Source organism: Microcaecilia unicolor, chromosome 5, assembly GCF_901765095.1.
Source record: "Microcaecilia unicolor chromosome 5, aMicUni1.1, whole genome shotgun sequence".
NCBI lineage: Eukaryota > Metazoa > Chordata > Amphibia > Gymnophiona > Siphonopidae > Microcaecilia > Microcaecilia unicolor.
This window is the reverse complement of record NC_044035.1, coordinates 311,703,724-311,724,427: the sequence shown is the minus strand read 5'-3', so window position 1 is coordinate 311,724,427 and position 20,704 is coordinate 311,703,724. Positions and strand designations below refer to the sequence as shown.

At 46.2% G+C, this 20,704-nt stretch overlaps 1 protein-coding gene across 1 annotated transcript in view; it reads right to left on the bottom strand.

The window, feature by feature from the left end:
• ITFG1 (integrin alpha FG-GAP repeat containing 1) overlaps positions 1 to 20,704 on the bottom strand; it is a 312,588-nt gene that overhangs the window by 15,418 nt on the left and 276,466 nt on the right. The window contains exons 16-17 of the mRNA XM_030204383.1: positions 17,550 to 17,632; positions 658 to 775 (exon numbers count right to left, since the gene is read on the bottom strand). Of these exons, the coding sequence (XP_030060243.1) occupies positions 658 to 775; positions 17,550 to 17,632 (201 nt within the window). The remainder of the gene's footprint in view (positions 1 to 657; positions 776 to 17,549; positions 17,633 to 20,704) is intronic.

Sequence of the window (20,704 nt, the reverse complement as noted above, 5' to 3'; positions counted from 1 at the left end):
TCATGATACTGGGATATTATCATGGTTCTCACAAGGTAGGTCTGTGTGTATACACACACAAACTCTGTACTGCAGCAGTTCTCATTCCAGTCTGGTTTTCAAGATATTCACAATGCATTTGCATGAGATGTATCTGTATGTACTTCCTCCACTGTATACATCTCATGCATAATCGTTATGGAATCCTGAAAACTAAATCGGTTCTCAAAGACAGAGTCAAGAAAAAACTGCCCTGATGCACATGAGAACCATTATGTGCATGCGCTCACACCTCTATCAATCATCATCTTTATTGGCAGTCCCTTGAGACCAAGGATAATTGTCTTATCTATGGAACAAAAAAATGACCAATGAGGCCAATCTGGGATTGCCAGATTCTGTCACAACTTGAGAACCCATTTCAAAGTGAGATGAGTGGCTTGGATTACTGATTTGATCCACAACATGCTGTTTCTGTCACTATCAATACCTACTGACAAAACATAGTGAAAGACCTGTTCTCCCAGGTTTAGGAAACTACTGCTGGTTTTCAAACAGTGGTTCTTATTTTCTAAATGGAATTCAAGAACTCCTTACATAATACTGAGGAACACAGAACAATCCTGAAGGGGTGCAGTGCTACAAAAAAAAAAGCCATTACCTTTTAATTAAGCTTACCTTTTCCTGCCAGTGCAGTATGCCGATAATTGCCAAGATGAAAACACAGACACCAATTAAGGCGATAGCTGTTAGTAGTACTATATTACTTGGGGTCAGGTAAAGTTTTGCGCTCCAGCTACAGAAAAAGAGCAGAATAAAAGAGATGAGAGAAAATCTGTACCAGAGATGCTAGACATGGCTGATATGTTGAAGCAAGAAATTTCAGTTACATAAGGACTATTTTTTTTATTTATTTAGGATGCATATTGCCACTACAAGTCACTGCACTGTGGCAGATGTGGCAGTTTTGCTTACTGCAGTGCATGGCTAAAATTTTCATGGTGTTAACATTTTATGTTTAAATCCTTTTTATTGATGGCAAGTATAAAACACAACACGTACATCATGGCAAAGCATCAAAAACTTGTTTCAATAAACAATCAAGGTCAAGATGTTCAACACCATCATAACATTTCCCCCCCTGTGTTACTCCCCTCCCATCCCCTTCCTCCCCCCTGTTCGACATTGAACAATATAACATTTCTTGTGTAAGTCTGCTTGATTTTACAGCACTCAGCCTCTGGGACATCCTCCGAATCTGGCAGTGCCACCCACTGACTACAACTCCCACTTGGGGCCTGTTCTCTTATGGCCCCCAGTAAGTGATCAACATCTCAAACAAATATGAGCCACTATTCATTAATCCCAGCTTTCCAGGTGTACATCTGAGTCACTGTCAATGACAATCCCTCATAAATACTTCCAAACCTCAACCTCTAAGATCTCTTTGGCTAAGTGCGAGGCGACTTGGTGTTAACATTTTAAAAGAGATTTATGGCTCCCAGAAAGTAAGCTGAGTTGAATAACATCAATATCTATCAGCAACAATTTAGTAAACTATGCTAACACTGAACAAAGTATTATAAAGAACTATGTTTTGGAGCCTGAATTAGGTATTTGGAATAATCTCATGGGAAATTGACTACATTGACCTATATTGTTCACTAAACTCGGACACAATGACCATTCGTGAGGGTACAATTCCTCAGCTGTTCAGGTGGAACACAACTGATTGTCTGGACCATGGCAATATGATTTCTTAAAATCCTTAGTGCATAACGCATTATCCTTTGCTCTTAAAGGTTGGCATGAAGCCTTTTCTCCTGGATGGACATGTGGAGTCCATTCACGTGAGTTGATATGTTCTGAATGAATGTTGCTTATTGTGTAATATTTGTGCATTATTTCAGTACAGTATTACATAATTTAGCCATCTGAAATGATAACATCTCAGCTATGCAATTTTTACTTTGATTACATAAATGTAAATTTCCTCAAGCATATTGGGGAGAAGCTATCAAAAAAGCTCAAATCAGGACAAAATCTCTATAAAATATTTTATAAGAGATGCCTATATTCCAGTTCACAAATATATCAGAGTGAGAACTTAAGACCCATGACCAAAGATCCATCAAGCCCTGTATCCTGTCTGATAGTTGCTGATCTGGGTCACTAGGAAGTGCCCCAGAAATCTCAAGAGTAGATCCATTCTTTGTTGCTCAACCACACAGATAAATGGTAACTTTCTTAACTTTATCCTATTTGTGATCTTGGGTGAGCCACTTAGGGGGTCTTTTACTAAGGTGCACGTTTATAGCTCGTGCTAAAAATCAGCAGGCGCTAAACGCTGAGATGCCCATTATATTCCTATGGGTGCCTCAGCGTTTAGCGCCAGCTGATTTTTAGCATGAGCTAATAAACGCTTGCGCACCTTAGTAAAAGACCCCCTTAACCCTTCACTGTCCTAAATAAACCTTTAGATTGTGATCCGTTCTGGCAACAGGGAAAAATACCTAGAGGCATATTTTCAAAGCACTTTGGGAGGCTAAGTTCCATAGGTTTCTATGGAACTTTGGGAGGCTAAGTGCTTTGAAAATGAGCCTCCTAGTGTACCTCAGTTTATCTCACCTTGAGTAACTACTGCAAAAGGTATGAGCTCAATCCAAGAAAATATAAATGTAATTGTTTATGGACTTTTCATCTAGGAACCTACCTAAATCCTTTTTACACCAACCTATGCTAGACACTTTGACCATATCCTCTGGTAACAAATTCTATGGCTTAAAATTATTTGCATGCTCTTAGTGGCTTCTTTAGCCCACTTTCAGATGTTGGTGACATAAGGAGTGCAATTCTCTTCGTGTAAAAAGGGATAGATGTTGTAAAGGAACAAAACTGTATCATTTGCTTAAGAGTTGGAGTGCTGGAGGGATTAAGAAAAGTTAGCCATAAAAAAATGGGGGAACTGAATTATATTTGCAAGACATACAGGACTTCTGAGCTGCACTTTTGGAAATTTAAGTTCTATGCTTTTAAATCTAGTAACAATGACATTTGTAAGGAAAACATATGCACACACAAGCATTTATAACTATGTAAACAAATTACAGTTCTACTTTTTTATTAACCTAGCGATCAATTACTTATTCAGCTGAAAAATTCAATGATCTGCCAATTAAAAAAAAACTGTATTTGCTGTAAATCTAGATCCCAATCAATAAATATTAAACAAAAAGGTTAACCCCTTAAGTTAATAAATTTGCAAGGATAGAAAAAAAAAAGAAATCAATATGATTTTATTATAAGCATAAATTTAGAAAAATTGCTTTTACTGAAATCCCAGGAGGGAGCTAAAGGGTAAATGCCTTGGAGGTTGTTTAATGCAGGAAGAGCCACATAAAATATTGGATCACAAGGAGGGAGATTGAAAAAATATTCATTGTCATTAATTGAAAGAGGTGTACCCAGTCACCTACATTACTTACATGCCACCTAGAGATTTACTGTCCCATCTCTTAGTGGCATGAAAGTAATATAAGTGAATGGGCACAGCAAAGCAATAAAGTCATTGTTTTCCAGGGTGAGGCAGAAATACTGCAGGTCCAGTCATAACACATTAAAATGACTCCTATGCTTATTTTCTCTATAAATCTGAGTGGAGACATGGAAACAAGTATGCAGTGATGTGATACTAACATCTCCCCAACCCCAATTAAACTTGTAAGTCTTTGGTTGGCAGTTATCAAAGTAAGTTTTTATATATTACAATACAAAACGTACGCTCCAGCACTTTAAAAAAAAAAAAATCAATACCGAACAACTCACTGCCAGGATTAGCAGTGTTCACTGGCTATAAGATCAGACAGCTGGTCATGGGCAGCCTATAAGGCAGCACCTGAGCTTTTCATCTACTACTCTACACACTAACATGCTGGCATTGAAAAACTTATCAAACATAAATGACAAGTGACTGACTCACCCGCAAATGCGCATTAGAGACTTCCCTCTCTGTCCCACCCTCGCGTCAAGACGTGATGATGTCAGAGGGCGGAACAGCGAGGGAAACGGACGCTGCCGCTGGAGCCTGGAGACGAAGCAACATCGCCGGCGCACCAACCTCCACCCCATCCCCGACGTCGTCGCTGCTCCCGCCCCCCTCCTTATCGGGCCCCCTGCACTGACATGAGAGCGTCTCTCACCTCCGTGTGGAAGCACTGCAGGCGAGGAGAGTAGCTGGACATGGGGGGAGGGCATGGGGGAGAGAGGAGGGTTGCTGGACATGGGGGGAGGGCAGGGGAGAGCAGGGGTAGGAAGGCCAAGGGAAAGAGGAGGGTTGCTGGATATGGGGGGAGGGCAGGGGAGAGAGGAGGGTTGGTGGACGGGGTGAGGCCAGGGGAGACAGGAGGGCTGCTGGATATGGATCGATGGAGGGGAGGGCAGGGGAGAGAGGGGGATTGCTGGACATGGGGGGAGGGCATGGGAGAGAGCAGGGTTGGTGGACGGGGGGGGGGGGGGGGCCAAGGGAAAGAGGAGGGCTGCTGGATATGGGGGGAGGGCAGGGGAGAGAGGACGGTTGGTGGACGTGGGGATGCCAGGGGATACAGGAGGGCTGCAGGACTTGGGGGGGGGGGAGGGCAGGGGAGAGAGCAGGGTTGCTGGACATGGATTGGGGGAGGGGAGGGCAGGGGGGAGAGGAGGTTTGCTGGACATGGATGGATGGAGGTGAGAATTATTACATTTTGCAAAACACAAATCTCGCCCGTTTTAACGGGCTTAACGGTTAGTCATGAATATAAGTGAATAGTAGAAAATCCATATCAACCCATATTTTCAAACTTTTTTTTAGACTTTCCTTTTGGCTCTGATGGATAACCAGTACGGCCCAGCCAGTCCTCAGTAACCACTAAGTCCTCCTTTTCCTAAGAGATCACATGTGTCTGTCCCACGCCTTCTTAAAGTCTAACACAGTCTTTGTCTCCACGACATCCACCGGAAGTCCATTCCACGTATCCACCACCCTTTCCGTAAAAGAGTATTTACTCAGACTCGTCCTAAGCCCATTTCCTCTTAACTTCATCTTATGCCCTCTCATTCCAGAAGTTTCCTTCATTTGAAAAAGGCTCATCTCCTGTACATTAACGCCACTGAGGTACTTAAATGTCTCTATCATATCCCCTCTCGCACCTCTCTTCCAGTATATACATACTGAGGTTCATGAGCCTGTCCCTATATGTTTTATGATCGAGACCGCTGACCAATTTTGTAGCCGTCCTCTGGACCGACTCCATCCTGTTTACATCTTTCCACACTCTCGTGCCACACTTTGGGACAATTCTGTAAGTGTGGCCTCTTTTCCCTTTCCCTCATCTCCGTCAGTATGCATCTCCTTCCTCTCTCTTCCCTCTCCTCCATCCATGTCCAGCATTTCTCCTCTTTCTCCTCTCCTCCATCCATGTTCATCTTACATCCTCTCTCTTCCCTCCCCTCCATCCATTTCCAACATTTCAACTCTCCCTCTCCTCCATTCGTGTCCAGAATTTCTCCTCTCCCCTCCATCCATGTGCATCTCCTTCCTGTCTTCCCTCACTTCCATCCATGTCCAGCATTTCTCCTGCCCTCCATCTATCCATAGCAACTCTCCTCTCTCCCCTGCCCCCCCTACCCATCCATGTCCAGCAATTCTCCTCTGCCCTCCCCTCCCATCTATGTCCAGTGATTCTCCTTTGCCCGTCCTCCCCTCTCATCCACATCCAGTGATTTTCCTCTGTTCCCTGCCCTCCCCTCCCATCCATGTCCAGCATTTCTCCTATCTCCCCTCCCCTCCATCCATGTGCATCTCCTTCCTGTCTTCCTTCACCTCCATCCATGTCTAGCATTTCTCCTGCGCTCCCCTCCATCCATTCCCAGCGATTCTCCTTTGCCCCCGTCCTCCCCTCTCATCCACATCCAGTGATTCTCCTGTCCCATCCCATCCATGTCCAGCGATTCTCCTCTGCCCTCCCCTCCATCCATGTGCATCTCCTTCCTGTCTTCCTTCACCTCCATCCATGTCTAGCATTTCTCCTGCGCTCCCCTCCATCCATTCCCAGCGATTCTCCTTTGCCCCCTGTCCTCCCCTCTCATCCACATCCAGTGATTCTCCTGTCCCATCCCATCCATGTCCAGCGATTCTCCTCTGCTCTCCCCTCCATGTCCAGTGACTCACCTGCCCTAGCCCCCAACTTAACTTACAGCCCTTTTCAGCCCCTGAGTTTCAGTTTCCAACCCCAGCCCCAGCTGTGCCCTCAGTTTTCCTCAGCTGCTTGCCTTCCAGCCGCCCTGTGTTTAAAAAGTCGCAGCAGCTGCGAAAAAGCAGGCTCGCCTCTAGCTTTTAAGCCTTACCTTCTTTCTCAGGGTGCACTGTGCTGCCTTCACGGAAACAGGAAATTGCATCATAGAAAGGCGGCACAGTGCACGCTGAAAGAGAAGGGAAGGCTTAAAGGCTATAGAGGTGAATCTGCTTTTTCGCTGCCGCTGCCACCGCCGCAACTTTTTAAATGCAGGGTGGCTGGAAGGAAAGCAGCTGAGGATCAATGGCAGGGAGCGACAGGAAGCGCTGTGGGGCCCCTGGAGGCACAAGACCCTGTGTGACCGCTCCTGTCACCCCTACCTAAGACCGGCCCTGAGAACTGGGATTGAAATCTCCAGCGGAGACCAGGAGAAGGAGCAAGAGAGTATGGAGAACAGTAGGAGAGGCATGTTGACAGCAAGGAAGGCGAGATTACTCAGAGAGAATGGAGGTGGTTGAATGGAAAGAAGGAAATGTTGAAGGTTGAGAGCTGAGAAGAAGAGACAAAACAAAAGAAACGGTGAGATGATGAAAGCAGAAGGTGGGCAATGTGTTCCTGCAGTATTTAGTAGTTTCAGATGGAGAAAGAGACTGGGAAGGGACAGTACCAAGAAGAGAAAGTGTACTGGAGCCATAAGAAGTAACTGGGAGAAAATACGAAGTGTATAGAGAAAATGCTTTACATGCCGTCAGGCGCATGGCACCTGGAGTGAATGGTGGACCTGGGAGTCAACCCGAAGAACGCTGTGAGGATATGCAGATGGGTTGCAAGTCCTCCACAGTACCTGGAAGGCAGCTGGTGGGAGCGCTGGGCACCTCCACCACGCACCTCCCAGTCAACAAAAGGCTTACCAGTGGTTAGGCCGAAGACAGCATTCTTCCCCCTGAGGGTCACCTGAATTTAATGTCTATGTGGATCTTATTAACCGCTATATCCCCAGAAAGAGGGTCCATTGCAGTTTACAAAACAATAAATAGCATAACATATAAATCCATCAAAATAAAACTACAGCTCAAAAATAGCGATTAAATAATTAAATAAAACTACCAAAACCTAAGACATATCATAAAATCATAATCTATCAAACAGAAAAGTTGTAAGTTTTTTGTGAAACGTTAAATAACTCCCCAGTCCTGATAGCAAGAGGAGGAGAATTCCAAAAGGACACTGTCAAAAACAAGAACATAGCATTGGCCATTTTAACGAAGTGTATACCTTTAAAAAAGGGAGGTAAGAGTATCAATTGACTGTATAAATGAGAGGAAAATCTGAACAAAGGAGTAACAACTAAATTTATCAGTAGTTACAAAGTAACTCCATATAGGATCTGAAACATCAAACAGGCTGGTTTGAAAAGAATTCTCTTGTGTATAGGTGGCCAATGTAGTTTAGCTGTATGGGGGCGATATACTACTAAACTTATTAAGTCTAAAAATTAATCTAGCCGAGGTATTCTGGATTAGTTGAAGATTTCTCAGAAGCTTAGAGGATAAACCCAAGTAAAGGACATTGCAATAATTAAGATGGGGTAATATCAACAACTGGACCAGCAAAATAAAAGCACCTTGATCAATATAGGATCTGACTAATCGTCGCTGCCTCAATTTAAAAAATGTTTTTCTCCACAGCTGAACTGTGGTTCAAAAGACAAAAAGGAATCTAGAACTCTAGACTTATCCTTAACTGGCAAAATAATATCTGTAGGTAACTTTATGGAGTCCGGCGTAATAACGTCAGGATTTTTAAACCAGAGAATTTTAGTTTTATTAGAATTAAGCGTCAGCAATTGTCTCAGTACGTCGAAAGACATCAATGTCTGCATAATGCTCAGTTTGGATTCTAGAGTCAACATAGTACTGAATTTCTCTTTTTGGTTTTGCTCACCAAAATTCGTAGGGCTTTGAGTCTTGGAAAGCAGATAGTGCTTTTACAATTTGTTATATCTGGGGCCTTCGACTCCATAGACGATTCTGAACTTCTTAAGGAACTTAGTGAAACTGGGGTGAGTGGCTCAGTGTTCAACTGGTTCCAGGGGTTTTTGGAGAACCATGATTATTATATGCTAAAAAATAGTGAGTGTTCTAAGAACTTGAAAGATATGTGTGGTGTTCCTCAAGGTTCCCCACTTTCATCTTTATTGTTTAACCTCTTTATGGTGGATTTAAGTGCAATAGCTTTACCTGAGGATACTTTTTTGTTTTCATATGTAGATGACATTTTTGTTTTGGCACCAGAATTTGCAGATTTACAATTGACTTTAATGATGTATTTTTCTAGTTAGTTTATAGGCTTATGATAATCTGTTAAAATTAAATGTGGAAAAGACGAATATTCTATGGTTTAGCAATACACTATCCAGTATTCCGGTTTCTGATCCTTTGCAAAATGGAAAATCTTTACCAGTGCTGCACCAAGTGAGAATTTTGGGTGTAGTTTTTGATTCAACACTATCCTTTGAGGCTCATGTTAACTATGTGATCATAAAAGTTTTGCTTTTTTTTTTTTTTTAACTCAAACAGTTGAGATCTATACACCATTATTTTATCAGGAACATTTTAAGTGGTTCAGGTGACTATTCTGTCTTGGACTACTGCAATGCTGTACATTTTGCTCTTCCTCAAAAAATAATGGGTAGATTGCAGCTACTTCAGAGCACAACAGTTAAACTGATCTATCACTGTTCTAGATTTGATAGGATTACCCCATTGTTGCGGTCACTACATTTAAGATTCTGTGTTTTATTCATAAGGCTGTTTATGCTTTTGTGCCTAGCTTCCTGTTAGGATCAATTACATTTTTCTGCTTTTTCTCAGTTTAACAGATGTAGATCTAAAAGTAGATGTACATTGTTTCCATTTTCTCCATTGGGATCAAAGTTTAGTAGACATTGGACAGCTTCTTTTTCTGCTGCTTTGGAATGATATTCTTTTAGCAATTAGGTTAGAATCTTCATATTTTGTTTTTAGGAAGAATTTAGAAACTTATTTGTTTGAAAAATTATTTTTTGAATGTCTATTATTTATTACGTTTATTTTTATCATTTTTCTATCAGTATTGTATGTGCATTGCTTTTTCTTATTATGTTATGTTTCACCTTTGTAAACTGCTTAGGATCTGTATTGGACACTGTGGTATATAAATACCTGGATTACATTAGATTAGCATATTATCTAGTGCACAGCGTTGAATCCTACCCTACACTGTGAGAAATTCTTTGTGCAATGTCAGACCTATCATCATTCAGAAATAGGTATTAGCATTAAAATATCAGCAGCATAAGAGAGCAACAGTTCCCCAGGATTCAGCCTAATCTTACCCAAGGTGGCCATAAAAAACAAAGATTTAAAAGCACAGGAGACAGAGGAGACCCTGGGGAACTCCACAACCCGGAGACCAGGATTTAGAAAGCTGATTATTTTGCTCTACACAGTAACTATGATTACATAAAAAGTCCTGAAACCAATTAAGAACATGACCTGTAAGACCAATTTCAATCAAGAGTGTGTGGTCCAAACCATCAAATGTAGCAGATATATCAAGCAGAAGTACTATAGCCTGTCTACTGAAACAAACTTAACTGTTTAATATGTGAATCTAAAACCAATAAAAGAGTTTCAATGCTATGGGCAGATCTAAATCCAAATTCAGAAAAGTGCAAACAGGAAAATTTCTCTGAAAGGGTCTTTTACTTAGCTGTGGTAGTGTTTTTAGCTCATGGTAGAAATCAGCTGGTGGTAAATACTGAGATGCCCATAGGAATATAATGGGCATCTCGGCACTTACTGCCAGCTGATTTCTACTGTGAGCTAAAAATGCTACTGCAGCTTAGTAAAAGAACCCCTGAATAAGCAGAGAATAAAAAAAGACTATTTTGCCCTACACCAGAAGGTAAAGAACCTAAGTGTGGCAAATTGTTAATACCTGAAATAATATCTCTCAAAAACTCTTTCAATTAAACAAGCGAACAGTACTTTCAATATCAAATTTGTCCAATGGAGTACAAAGCGAATGCTACATACCTGTAGAGGGTATTCTCCGAGGACAGCAGGCTGATTGTTCTCACTGATGGGTGACGTCCACGGCAGCCCCTCCAATCGGAAACTTCTCTAGCAAAGTCCTTTGCTAGTCCTCGCGCGCCCGCGCGCACCGCGCATGCGCGGCCGTCTTCCCGCCCGAAACCGGCTCGAGCCGGCCAGTCCAGTATGTAGCAAGACAATACACTTCAAGGGAAGACACAACTCCAAAGGGGAGGCGGGCGGGTTTGTGAGAACAATCAGCCTGCTGTCCTCGGAGAATACCCTCTACAGGTATGTAGCATTCGCTTTCTCCGAGGACAAGCAGGCTGCTTGTTCTCACTGATGGGGTATCCCTAGCCCCCAGGCTCACTCAAAACAACAACCATGGTCAATTGGGCCTCGCAACGGCGAGGACATAACTGAGATTGACCTAAAAAATTTACCAACTAACTGAGAGTGCAGCCTGGAACAGAACAAACAGGGCCCTCGGGGGGTGGAGTTGGATCCTAAAGCCCAAACAGGTTCTGAAGAACTGACTGCCCGAACCGACTGTCGCGTCGGGTATCCTGCTGCAGGCAGTAATGAGATGTGAATGTGTGGACAGATGACCACGTCGCAGCTTTGCAAATTTCTTCAATGGAGGCTGACTTCAAGTGGGCTACCGACGCAGCCATGGCTCTAACATTATGAGCCGTGACATGACCCTCAAGAGCCAGCCCCACCTGGGCGTAAGTGAAGGAAATGCAATCTGCTAGCCAATTGGATATGGTGCGTTTCCCTACAGCCACTCCCCTCCTATTGGGATCAAAAGAAACAAACAATTGGGCGGACTGTCTGTGGGGCTGTGTCCGCTCCAGATAGAAGGCCAATGCTCTCTTGCAGTCCAATGTGTGCAGCTGACGTTCAGCAGGGCAGGAATGAGGACGGGGAAAGAATGTTGGCAAGACAATTGACTGGTTCAGATGGAACTCCGACACGACCTTTGGCAAGAACTTAGGGTGAGTGCGGAGGACTACTCTGTTATGATGAAATTTGGTGTAAGGGGCCTGGGCTACCAGGGCCTGAAGCTCACTGACTCTACGAGCTGAAGTAACTGCCACCAAGAAAATGACCTTCCAGGTCAAGTACTTCAGATGGCAGGAATTCAGTGGCTCAAAAGGAGGTTTCATCAGCTGGGTGAGAACGACATTGAGATCCCATGACACTGTAGGAGGCTTGACAGGGGGCTTTGACAAAAGCAAACCTCTCATGAAGCGAACAACTAAAGGCTGTCCTGAGATCGGCTTACCTTCCACATGGTAATGGTATGCACTGATTGCGCTAAGGTGAACTCTTACAGAGTTGGTCTTAAGACCAGACTCAGACAAGTGCAGAAGGTATTCAAGCAGGGTCTGTGTAGGACAAGAGCGAGGAGCTAGGGCCTTGCTGTCACACCAGACGGCAAACCTCCTCCACAGAAAGAAGTAACTCCTCTTAGTGGAATCTTTCCTGGAAGCAAGCAAGACGCGGGAGACACCCTCTGACAGACCCAAAGAGGCAAAGTCTACGCTCTCAACATCCAGGCCGTGAGAGCCAGGGACCGGAGGCTGGGATGCAGAAGAGCCCCTTCGTCCTGCGTGATGAGGGTCGGAAAGCACTCCAATCTCCACGGTTCTTCGGAGGATAACTCCAGAAGAAGAGGGAACCAGATCTGACGCGGCCAAAAAGGAGCAATCAGAATCATGGTGCCTCGGTCTTGCTTGAGTTTCAACAAAGTCTTCCCCACCAGAGGAATGGGAGGATAAGCATACAGCAGGCCCTCCCCCCAATCCAGGAGGAAGGCATCCGATGCCAGTCTGCCGGGGGCCTGAAGCCTGGAACAGAACTGAGGGACTTTGTGGTTCACTCGAGATGCGAAGAGATCCACCAAGGGGGTGCCCCACGCTTGGAAGATCTGGCGCACCACTCTGGAGTTGAGCGACCACTCGTGAGGTTGCATAATCCGGCTCAGTCTGTCGGCCAGACTGTTGTTTACGCCTGCCAGATATGTGGCTTGGAGCACCATGCCGAGACGACGAGCCCAGAGCCACATGCTGACGGCTTCCTGACACAGGGGGCGAGATCCGGTGCCCCCCTGCTTGTTGACATAGTACATGGCAACCTGGTTGTCTGTCTGAATTTGGATAATTTGATGGGACAGCCGATCTCTGAAAGCCTTCAGAGCGTTCCAGATCGTTCGCAACTCCAGGAGATTGATCTGTAGACCGCGTTCCTGGAGGGACCAGCTTCCTTGGGTGTGAAGCCCATCGACATGAGCTCCCCATCCCAGGAGAGGCGCATCCGTTGTCAGCACTTTTTGTGGCTGAGGAATTTGGAAAGGACGTCCCAGAGTCAAATTGGACCAGATTGTCCACCAATACAGGGATTCGAGAAAACTCGTGGACAGGTGGATCACGTCTTCTAGACCCCCAGCAGCCTGATACCACTGGGAGGCTAGGGTCCATTGAGCAGATCTCATGTGAAGACGGGCCATGGGAGTCACATGAACTGTGGAGGCCATGTGGCCCAGCAATCTCAACATCTGCCGAGCTGTGATCTGCTGGGACGCTCGCACCCGCGAGACGAGGGACAACAAGTTGCTGGCCCTCGTCTCTGGGAGATAGGCGCGAGCCGTCCGAGAATCCAGCAGAGCTCCTATGAATTCGAGTTTCTTCACTGGGAGAAGATGGGACTTTGGATAATTTATCACAAACCCCAGTAGCTCCAGGAGGCGAATAGTCATCTGCATGGACTGCAGGGCTCCTGCCTCGGATGTGTTCTTCACCAGCCAATCGTCGAGATATGGGAACACGTGCACCCCCAGCCTGCGAAGTGCCGCTGCAACCACAGCCAGGCACTTTGTGAACACTCTGGGCGCAGAGGCGAGCCCAAAGGGCAGCACACAGTACTGGAATTGACGTGTGCCCAGCTGAAATCGTAGATACTGCCTGTGAGCTGGCAGTATCGGGATGTGTGTGTAGGCATCCTTCAAGTCCAGAGAGCATAGCCAATCGTTTTGCTGAATCATGGGGAGAAGGGTGCCCAGGGAAAGCATCCTGAACTTTTCTTTTACGAGATATTTGTTCAGGGCCCTTAGGTCTAGGATGGGACGCATCCCCCCTGTTTTCTTTTCCACAAGGAAGTACCTGGAATAGAATCCCAGCCCTTCTTGCCCGGATGGCATGGGCTCGACCGCATTGGCGCTGAGAAGGGCGGAGAGCTCCTCTGCAAGTACCTGCTTCTGCTGGAAGCTGTAAGACTGAGCTCCCGGTGGGCAATTTGGAGGTTTTGAGGCCAAATTGAGGGTGTATCCTTGCCGGACTATTTGAAGAACCCACTGGTCGGAGGTTATGAGAGGCCACCTTTGGTGAAAAACTTTCAACCTCCCCCCGACTGGTAGGTCGCCCGGCACTGACACTTGGATGCCGGCTATGCTCTGCTGGAGCCAGTCAAAAGCTCGCCCCTTGCTTTTGCTGGGGAGCCGAGGGGCCTGGCTGAGGCGCACGCTGCTGACGAGAGCGAGCGCGCTGGGGCTTAGCCTGGGCCGCAGGCTGTCGAGAAGGAGGACTGTACCTACGCTTACCAGAAGAGTAGGGAACAGTCTTCCTTCCCCCGAAAAATCTTCTACCTGTAGAGGTAGATGCTGAAGGCTGCCGGCGGGAGAACTTGTCGAATGCGGTGTCCCGCTGGTGGAGAGACTCTACCACCTGCTCGACTTTCTCTCCAAAAATGTTGTCCGCACGGCAAGGCGAGTCCGCAATCCGCTGCTGGAGTCTATTCTCCAGGTCGGCGGCACGCAGCCATGAGAGCCTGTGCATCACCACACCTTGAGCAGCGGCCCTGGACGCATCATCAAAGGTGTCATACACCCCTCTGGCCAGGAATTTTCTGCACGCCTTCAGCTGCCTGACCACCTCCTGAAAAGGCTTGGCCTGCTCGGGGGGGAGAGCATCAACCAAGCCCGCCAACTGCCGCACATTGTTCCGCATGTGTATGCTCGTGTAGAGCTGGTAAGACTGGATTTTGGCCACGAGCATAGAGGAATGGTAGGCCTTCCTCCCAAAGGAGTCTAAGGTTCTAGAGTCTTTGCCCGGGGGCGCCGAAGCATGCTCTCTAGAACTCTTAGCCTTCTTTAGGGCCAGATCCACAACTCCAGAATCATGAGGCAACTGGGTGCGCATCAGATCTGGGTCCCCATGGATCCGGTACTGGGACTCGATCTTCTTGGGGATGTGGGGATTAGTTAGAGGTTTTGTCCAGTTCGCAAGCAATGTCTTTTTGAGGACATGGTGCAAGGGAACAGTGGACGCTTCCTTAGGTGGAGAAGGATAGTCCAGGAGCTCAAACATTTCAGCCCTGGGCTCGTCCTCCACAACCACCGGGAAGGGGATGGCCGTAGACATCTCCCGGACAAAGGAAGCGAAAGACAGACTCAGGAGGAGAAAGCTGTCTTTCAGGAGAGGGAGTGGGATCAGAAGGAAGACCCTCAGACTCCTCGTCAGAGAAATATCTGGGGTCTTCCTCTTCCTCCCACGAGGCCTCACCCTCGGTGTCAGACACAAGTTCACGAACCTGTGTCTGCAACCTCGCCCGGCTCGACTCGGTGGAGCCACGTCCACGATGGGGGCGTCGAGAGGTAGACTCCCTCACCCGCATCGGCGAAGCTCCCTCCGCCGACGTAGTCGGGGAGCCCTCCTGGGAGGTGGCCGCAGCCAGCGCCACGCTCGACGGTACCGGAGGCGCAAGCACCGCCGGTACCGGAGGGGTAGGGCGCAACAGCTCTCCCAGAATCTCTGGGAGAACGGCCCGGAGGCTCTCGTTCAGAGCGGCTGCAGAGAAAGGCAAAGAGGTCGATGCAGGCGTCGACGTCAGAACCTGTTCCGGGCGAGGAGGCTGTTCCGGGCTGTCCAGAGTGGAGCGCATCGACACCTCCTGAACAGAGGGTGAGCGGTCCTCTCGGTGCCGATGCCTGCTGGGTGCCGACTCCCTCGGCGACCCAGAGCTCTCGGTGCCGACGCGGGGAGGCGACCGGTGTCGATGCTTCTTCGATTTCTTCCGAAGCATGTCACCGGAGCTCCCCGGCACCGACGAGGAGGACGTAGAATCCAGCCGTCGCTTCCTCGGGGCCGAGGCCGAAGGAGGTCGGTCTCGGGGGGGCTGTACCGCAGGAGCCCTCAGGGTAGGAGGAGACCCACCCGAAGGCTCACCGCCACCAGCAGGGGAATGGACAGCCCTCACCTGCACTCCTGACGATGCACCACCGTCCGACGAGGTCCCGGTACCACCGACGTCAATGCAGCTATCCGATGTCTCGGCGCCGATGCAGAGGCCCGATGCCTTGATGCACTCGATGCAGGGGCGGCCGAGGAAGATGGTCTGGACGCTGACGACGTCGATGCACTCGAAGATCCCGGTGCCGATGCCGACGAAGAGCCCGAGAACAACACGTTCCACTGGGCTAATCTCGCTACCTGAGTCCGCCTTTGAAGCAGGGAACACAGACTACAGTTCTGAGGGCGGTGCTCGGCCCCCAGACACTGAAGACATGACGAGTGTCGATCAGTGAGCGAGATAACCCGGGCGCACTGGGTGCACTTCTTGAAGCCGCTGGAAGGCTTCGATGTCATGGGCGGAAAAATCACGCCGGCGAAATCAAAGTCCGAAATGACGGAAAAAGAGCACCAAAAGATTTAAAGGGAGAAAATCTTGACCGAGGCCGAAAGAGGCCTACCCCGACGACGAAAGAAAACTTATCGGGGCAAAAAGCTGGAAGTACGGGAAGGGTAACACGAAAACCGGAGCACTTCCCGACACTTTAAAAGACTTTTCCGAAGAAAAAACACGTCAAAAATAACTTTGGACGCGCGAGGTCGACTTTCCGGGGCTCAACACGGCGAAACACGACCGTACCGAGTGCGGACAAAAGAAGACTGGCCGGCTCGAGCCGGTTTCGGGCGGGAAGACGGCTGCGCATGCGCGGTGCGCGCGGGCGCGCGAGGACTAGCAAAGGACTTTGCTAGAGAAGTTTCCGATTGGAGGGGCTGCCGTGGATGTCACCCATCAGTGAGAACAAGCAGCCTACTTGTCCTCGGAGAAAAAATATATTCATATATTCACCTGGCAAATAAATGAATATATTTTTGTACTCCATTGGACAAATTTGATATCGAAAGTACTGTTCGCTTGTTTAATTGAAAATATTGCTTAAATTGCAATTTCCAAGAAAGCCTGTCAACTAAAATCTTTGGTTTTATGCCAATGCCTCTCTAATTGTTGGCAGTCGTGTCTCACGGTACGGAGTTCGTCTATAAACCAAGGGGAATGTTTATTAGTTCTACTCTTCTTAGTCAAAGGTGCTACTTTATATAATGCAGAATCCCAGCAAAAATGCTTTCATTGATATTCCCCCTAGAGAGGATAACTTTGACTAAATCTATGAATAAGCAACAATTTAAATAGATGTTCAAAATAAAATCCAGTTGGTAGTGGTCCGACCAAGGTATTGCTGATCAAATCTCTCCTTTAATCACCCAGTTTAATACTTCTTAATCGTTGCCTTGCTCTTTCTAGCTCAAAGGCTCTTTTTTTTTTTTTTTTTGGTTGTGCATCTTGTCTATTTTTATTTGATTGTAACCTTTGGGCAGTAGAGATTGTCCATATGTGTCTCTGTACACCATAAAAATCAACATAATATTCCTAAAGCCACTGGAAGCAATTTATAAATAATGTACCTAATTCTTATTATCATAATAAAGTACAAATTAGCCAAAATGCGATCAAGTTCTAAATCTTGGTATTCCCTTGCACAACAGTTGACAGTCAATTTAACACCAATGTATTAAATATGCATTAGTCCGATCAAGCACTGTGGTCTAAAAAATCCCCCAGGTCTAAGGAAATACCTGCATTAGTGGCAAAATGATCATAATGATCTGACCTACCTCTACTAAGAAACCTAGAACAATATGTATACAAGTTTTAATGAACACCAGTTGTTAATTAATCTACTTGTAATGAGAAGTGTTAAAGATTGTTTTTCTTCATTGGTTTTGTCTTAAGTTTTCCCAGGAGTACAATAAATAATTATATTCATACCAGAACACAGCAGGAACAATAAATCTTCTCTCTCTCTTCAAAGGTGTATCAAATAGTTATCTAAGCATTCATACCATCACGTTACATGGTTTAGCAAGGATGTAAACATTACCGGCGAGGATCATTGTGTGGATATGGAATGACTATAAGCTGGGAATTCGGGATAATGGCAGTCCATTCTTGAAATCCTTGAGACTGAAAGAGAATACAACAATCAACACACATTTATAGCCTCTGCTACAGGAATAATTTACTTATCTACTTTATGCTCTGCAATTAAATCACAGTGAGCGTGAGCATTCTGTACAGTGCTTATTCAGAGACCTATTTTTTAAATATGTTAAGTCCAGTTAAACTCTATAAAAAAAAAGATAATGGAGGAATAGGAGGAGGAAGAGATCCAAATTTCTCAATGCTTGCAGAAGTAAAGCTTGATAAATGTCTGTGCACCTTTTTACTCTATGGAAGCAGATCACAGCAATGAGCCATACAATCTGCTTTGCTTATTTATTTATTTATGACACTTATATCCTACATTAGCCTGAAATAGACTCAAGTTCAATGTGGCTGACAAACAAACAATAAAGTGAATAAAACATAATAATGTACAGAATATAACACAAATTACAATAACTTCAAGAAGCAAATTAATACATGTGCAATAAGTAACCAGTGATTTAGACTATCTCAAAAACAAACAATTAAGGGTGGATAGGTGAGAGTATAATTAGGCAGGACTAGATGGGGAATAAGATTAAGAAAAGGGTGTAGGTAAATTCAAATACAGTTCTTTGCATTCAGAAAGGCTAGACTGAAGAAATGTGTTTTTAGAAGACTTGTATAAGTTAGGCAATTGTCTGTAAACTTGAATTTAGAAAGAGAATTACAAATTTTGGTGCCTTGATAGAAGAAATTAGCAGAGTGAATTGTTTTATATATCACATTCTTTTATTTATTATTTTACAGACTATTTTACATTCTTAAAGAAAGGGAAATGTAAGACAAGATATTCTCTAGATGATGAAACAGCATTATGAGGGAGTAATTCAATAAGATTATTCAAACTGACCAAACAGGATTTGATGAATGAAAATGCATAATTAGAAAGACATTCTCTTATTGGTAACCAACTGTAGCTCATATAAAAGAGGAGTGGTTTTGGCGAAGTGAGGAAATCTACATATAAGGTGAGCAGCAGCATTGAGGGTCATAACCTTCTTTGGAGTAAGCATATGTAATTTACATCTTCAAGGTTAAAAGAAAAAAAAGTAAGAAAATATCACCTACATTGCACTGGGTCACATTTCAAAACTTCATACAAGTAAAGCGAATGCTACATACCTGTAGAAGGTATTCTCCGAGGACAGCAGGCTGATTGTTCTCACTGATGGGTGACGTCCACGGCAGCCCCTCCAATCGGAATCTTCACTAGCAAAGTCCTTTGCTAGCTCTCGCGCGCCCGCGCGCACCGCGCATGCGCGGCCGTCTTCCCGCCCGAAACCGGCTCGAGCCGGCCAGTCTCGTATGTAGCAAAAGAGATACAAGGGAAGACTCAACTCCAAAGGGGAGGCGGGCGGGTTTGTGAGAACAATCAGCCTGCTGTCCTCGGAGAATACCTTCTACAGGTATGTAGCATTCGCTTTCTCCGAGGACAAGCAGGCTGCTTGTTCTCACTGATGGGGTATCCCTAGCCCCCAGGCTCACTCAAAACAACAACCATGGTCAATTGGGCCTCGCAACGGCGAGGACATAACTGAGATTGACCTAAAAAAATTTACCAACTAACTGAGAGTGTAGCCTGGAACAGAACAAACCCTCGGGGGGTGGAGTTGGATCCTAAAGCCCAAACAGGTTCTGAAGAACTGACTGCCCGAACCGACTGTCGCGTCGGGTATCCTGCTGCAGGCAGTAATGAGATGTGAATGTGTGGACAGATGACCACGTCGCAGCTTTGCAAATTTCTTCAATGGAGGCTGACTTCAAGTGGGCTAGCCAATTGGATATGGTGCGTTTCCCCACAGCCACTCCCCTCCTATTGGGATCAAAAGAAACAAACAATTGGGCGGACTGTCTGTTGGGCTGTGTCCGCTCCAAGTAGAAGGCCAATGCTCTCTTGCAGTCCAATGTGTGCAGCTGACGTTCAGCAGGGCAGGAATGAGGACGGGGAAAGAATGTTGGCAAGACAATTGACTGGTTCAGATGGAACTCCGACACGACCTTTGGCAAGAACTTAGGGTGAGTGCGGAGGACTACTCTGTTATGATGAAATTTGGTGTAAGGGGCCTGGGCTACCAGGGCCTGAAGCTCACTGACTCTACGAGCTGAAGTAACTGCCACCAAGAAAATGACCTTCCAGGTCAAGTACTTCAGATGGCAGGAGTTCAGTGGCTCAAAAGGAGGTTTCATCAGCTGGGTGAGAACGACATTGAGATCCCATGACACTGTAGGAGGCTTGACAGGGGGCTTTGACAAAAGCAAACCTCTCATGAAGCGAACAACTAAAGGCTGTCCCGAGATCGGCTTACCTTCCACATGGTAATGGTATGCACTGATTGCACTAAGGTGAACCCTTACAGAGTTGGTCTTGAGACCAGACTCAGACAAGTGCAGAAGGTATTCAAGCAGGGTCTGTGTAGGACAAGAGCGAGGATCTAGGGCCTTGCTGTCACACCAGACGGCAAACCTCCTCCATAGAAAGAAGTAACTCCTCTTAGTGGAATCTTTCCTGGAAGCAAGCAAGATGCGGGAGACACCCTCTGACAGACCCAAAGAGGCAAAGTCTACGCTCTCAACATCCAGGCCGTGAGAGCCAGGGACCGGAGGCTGGGATGCAGAAGAGCCCCTTCGTCCTGCGTGATGAGGGTCGGAAAACACTCCAATCTCCACGGTTCTTCGGAGGATAACTCCAGAAGAAGAGGGAACCAGATCTGACGCGGCCAAAAGGAGCAATCAGAATCATGGTGCCTCGGTCTTGCTTGAGTTTCAACAAAGTCTTCCCCACCAGAGGAATGGGAGGATAAGCATACAGCAGGCCCTCCCCCCAATTCAGGAGGAAGGCATCCGATGCCAGTCTGCCGGGGGCCTGAAGCCTGGAACAGAACTGAGGGACTTTGTGGTTCACTCGAGATGCGAAGAGATCTACCAAGGGGGTGCCCCACGCTTGGAAGATCTGGCGCACTACTCGGGAGTTGAGTGACCACTCGTGAGGTTGCATAATCCTGCTCAACCTGTCGGCCAGACTGTTGTTTACGCCTGCCAGATATGTGG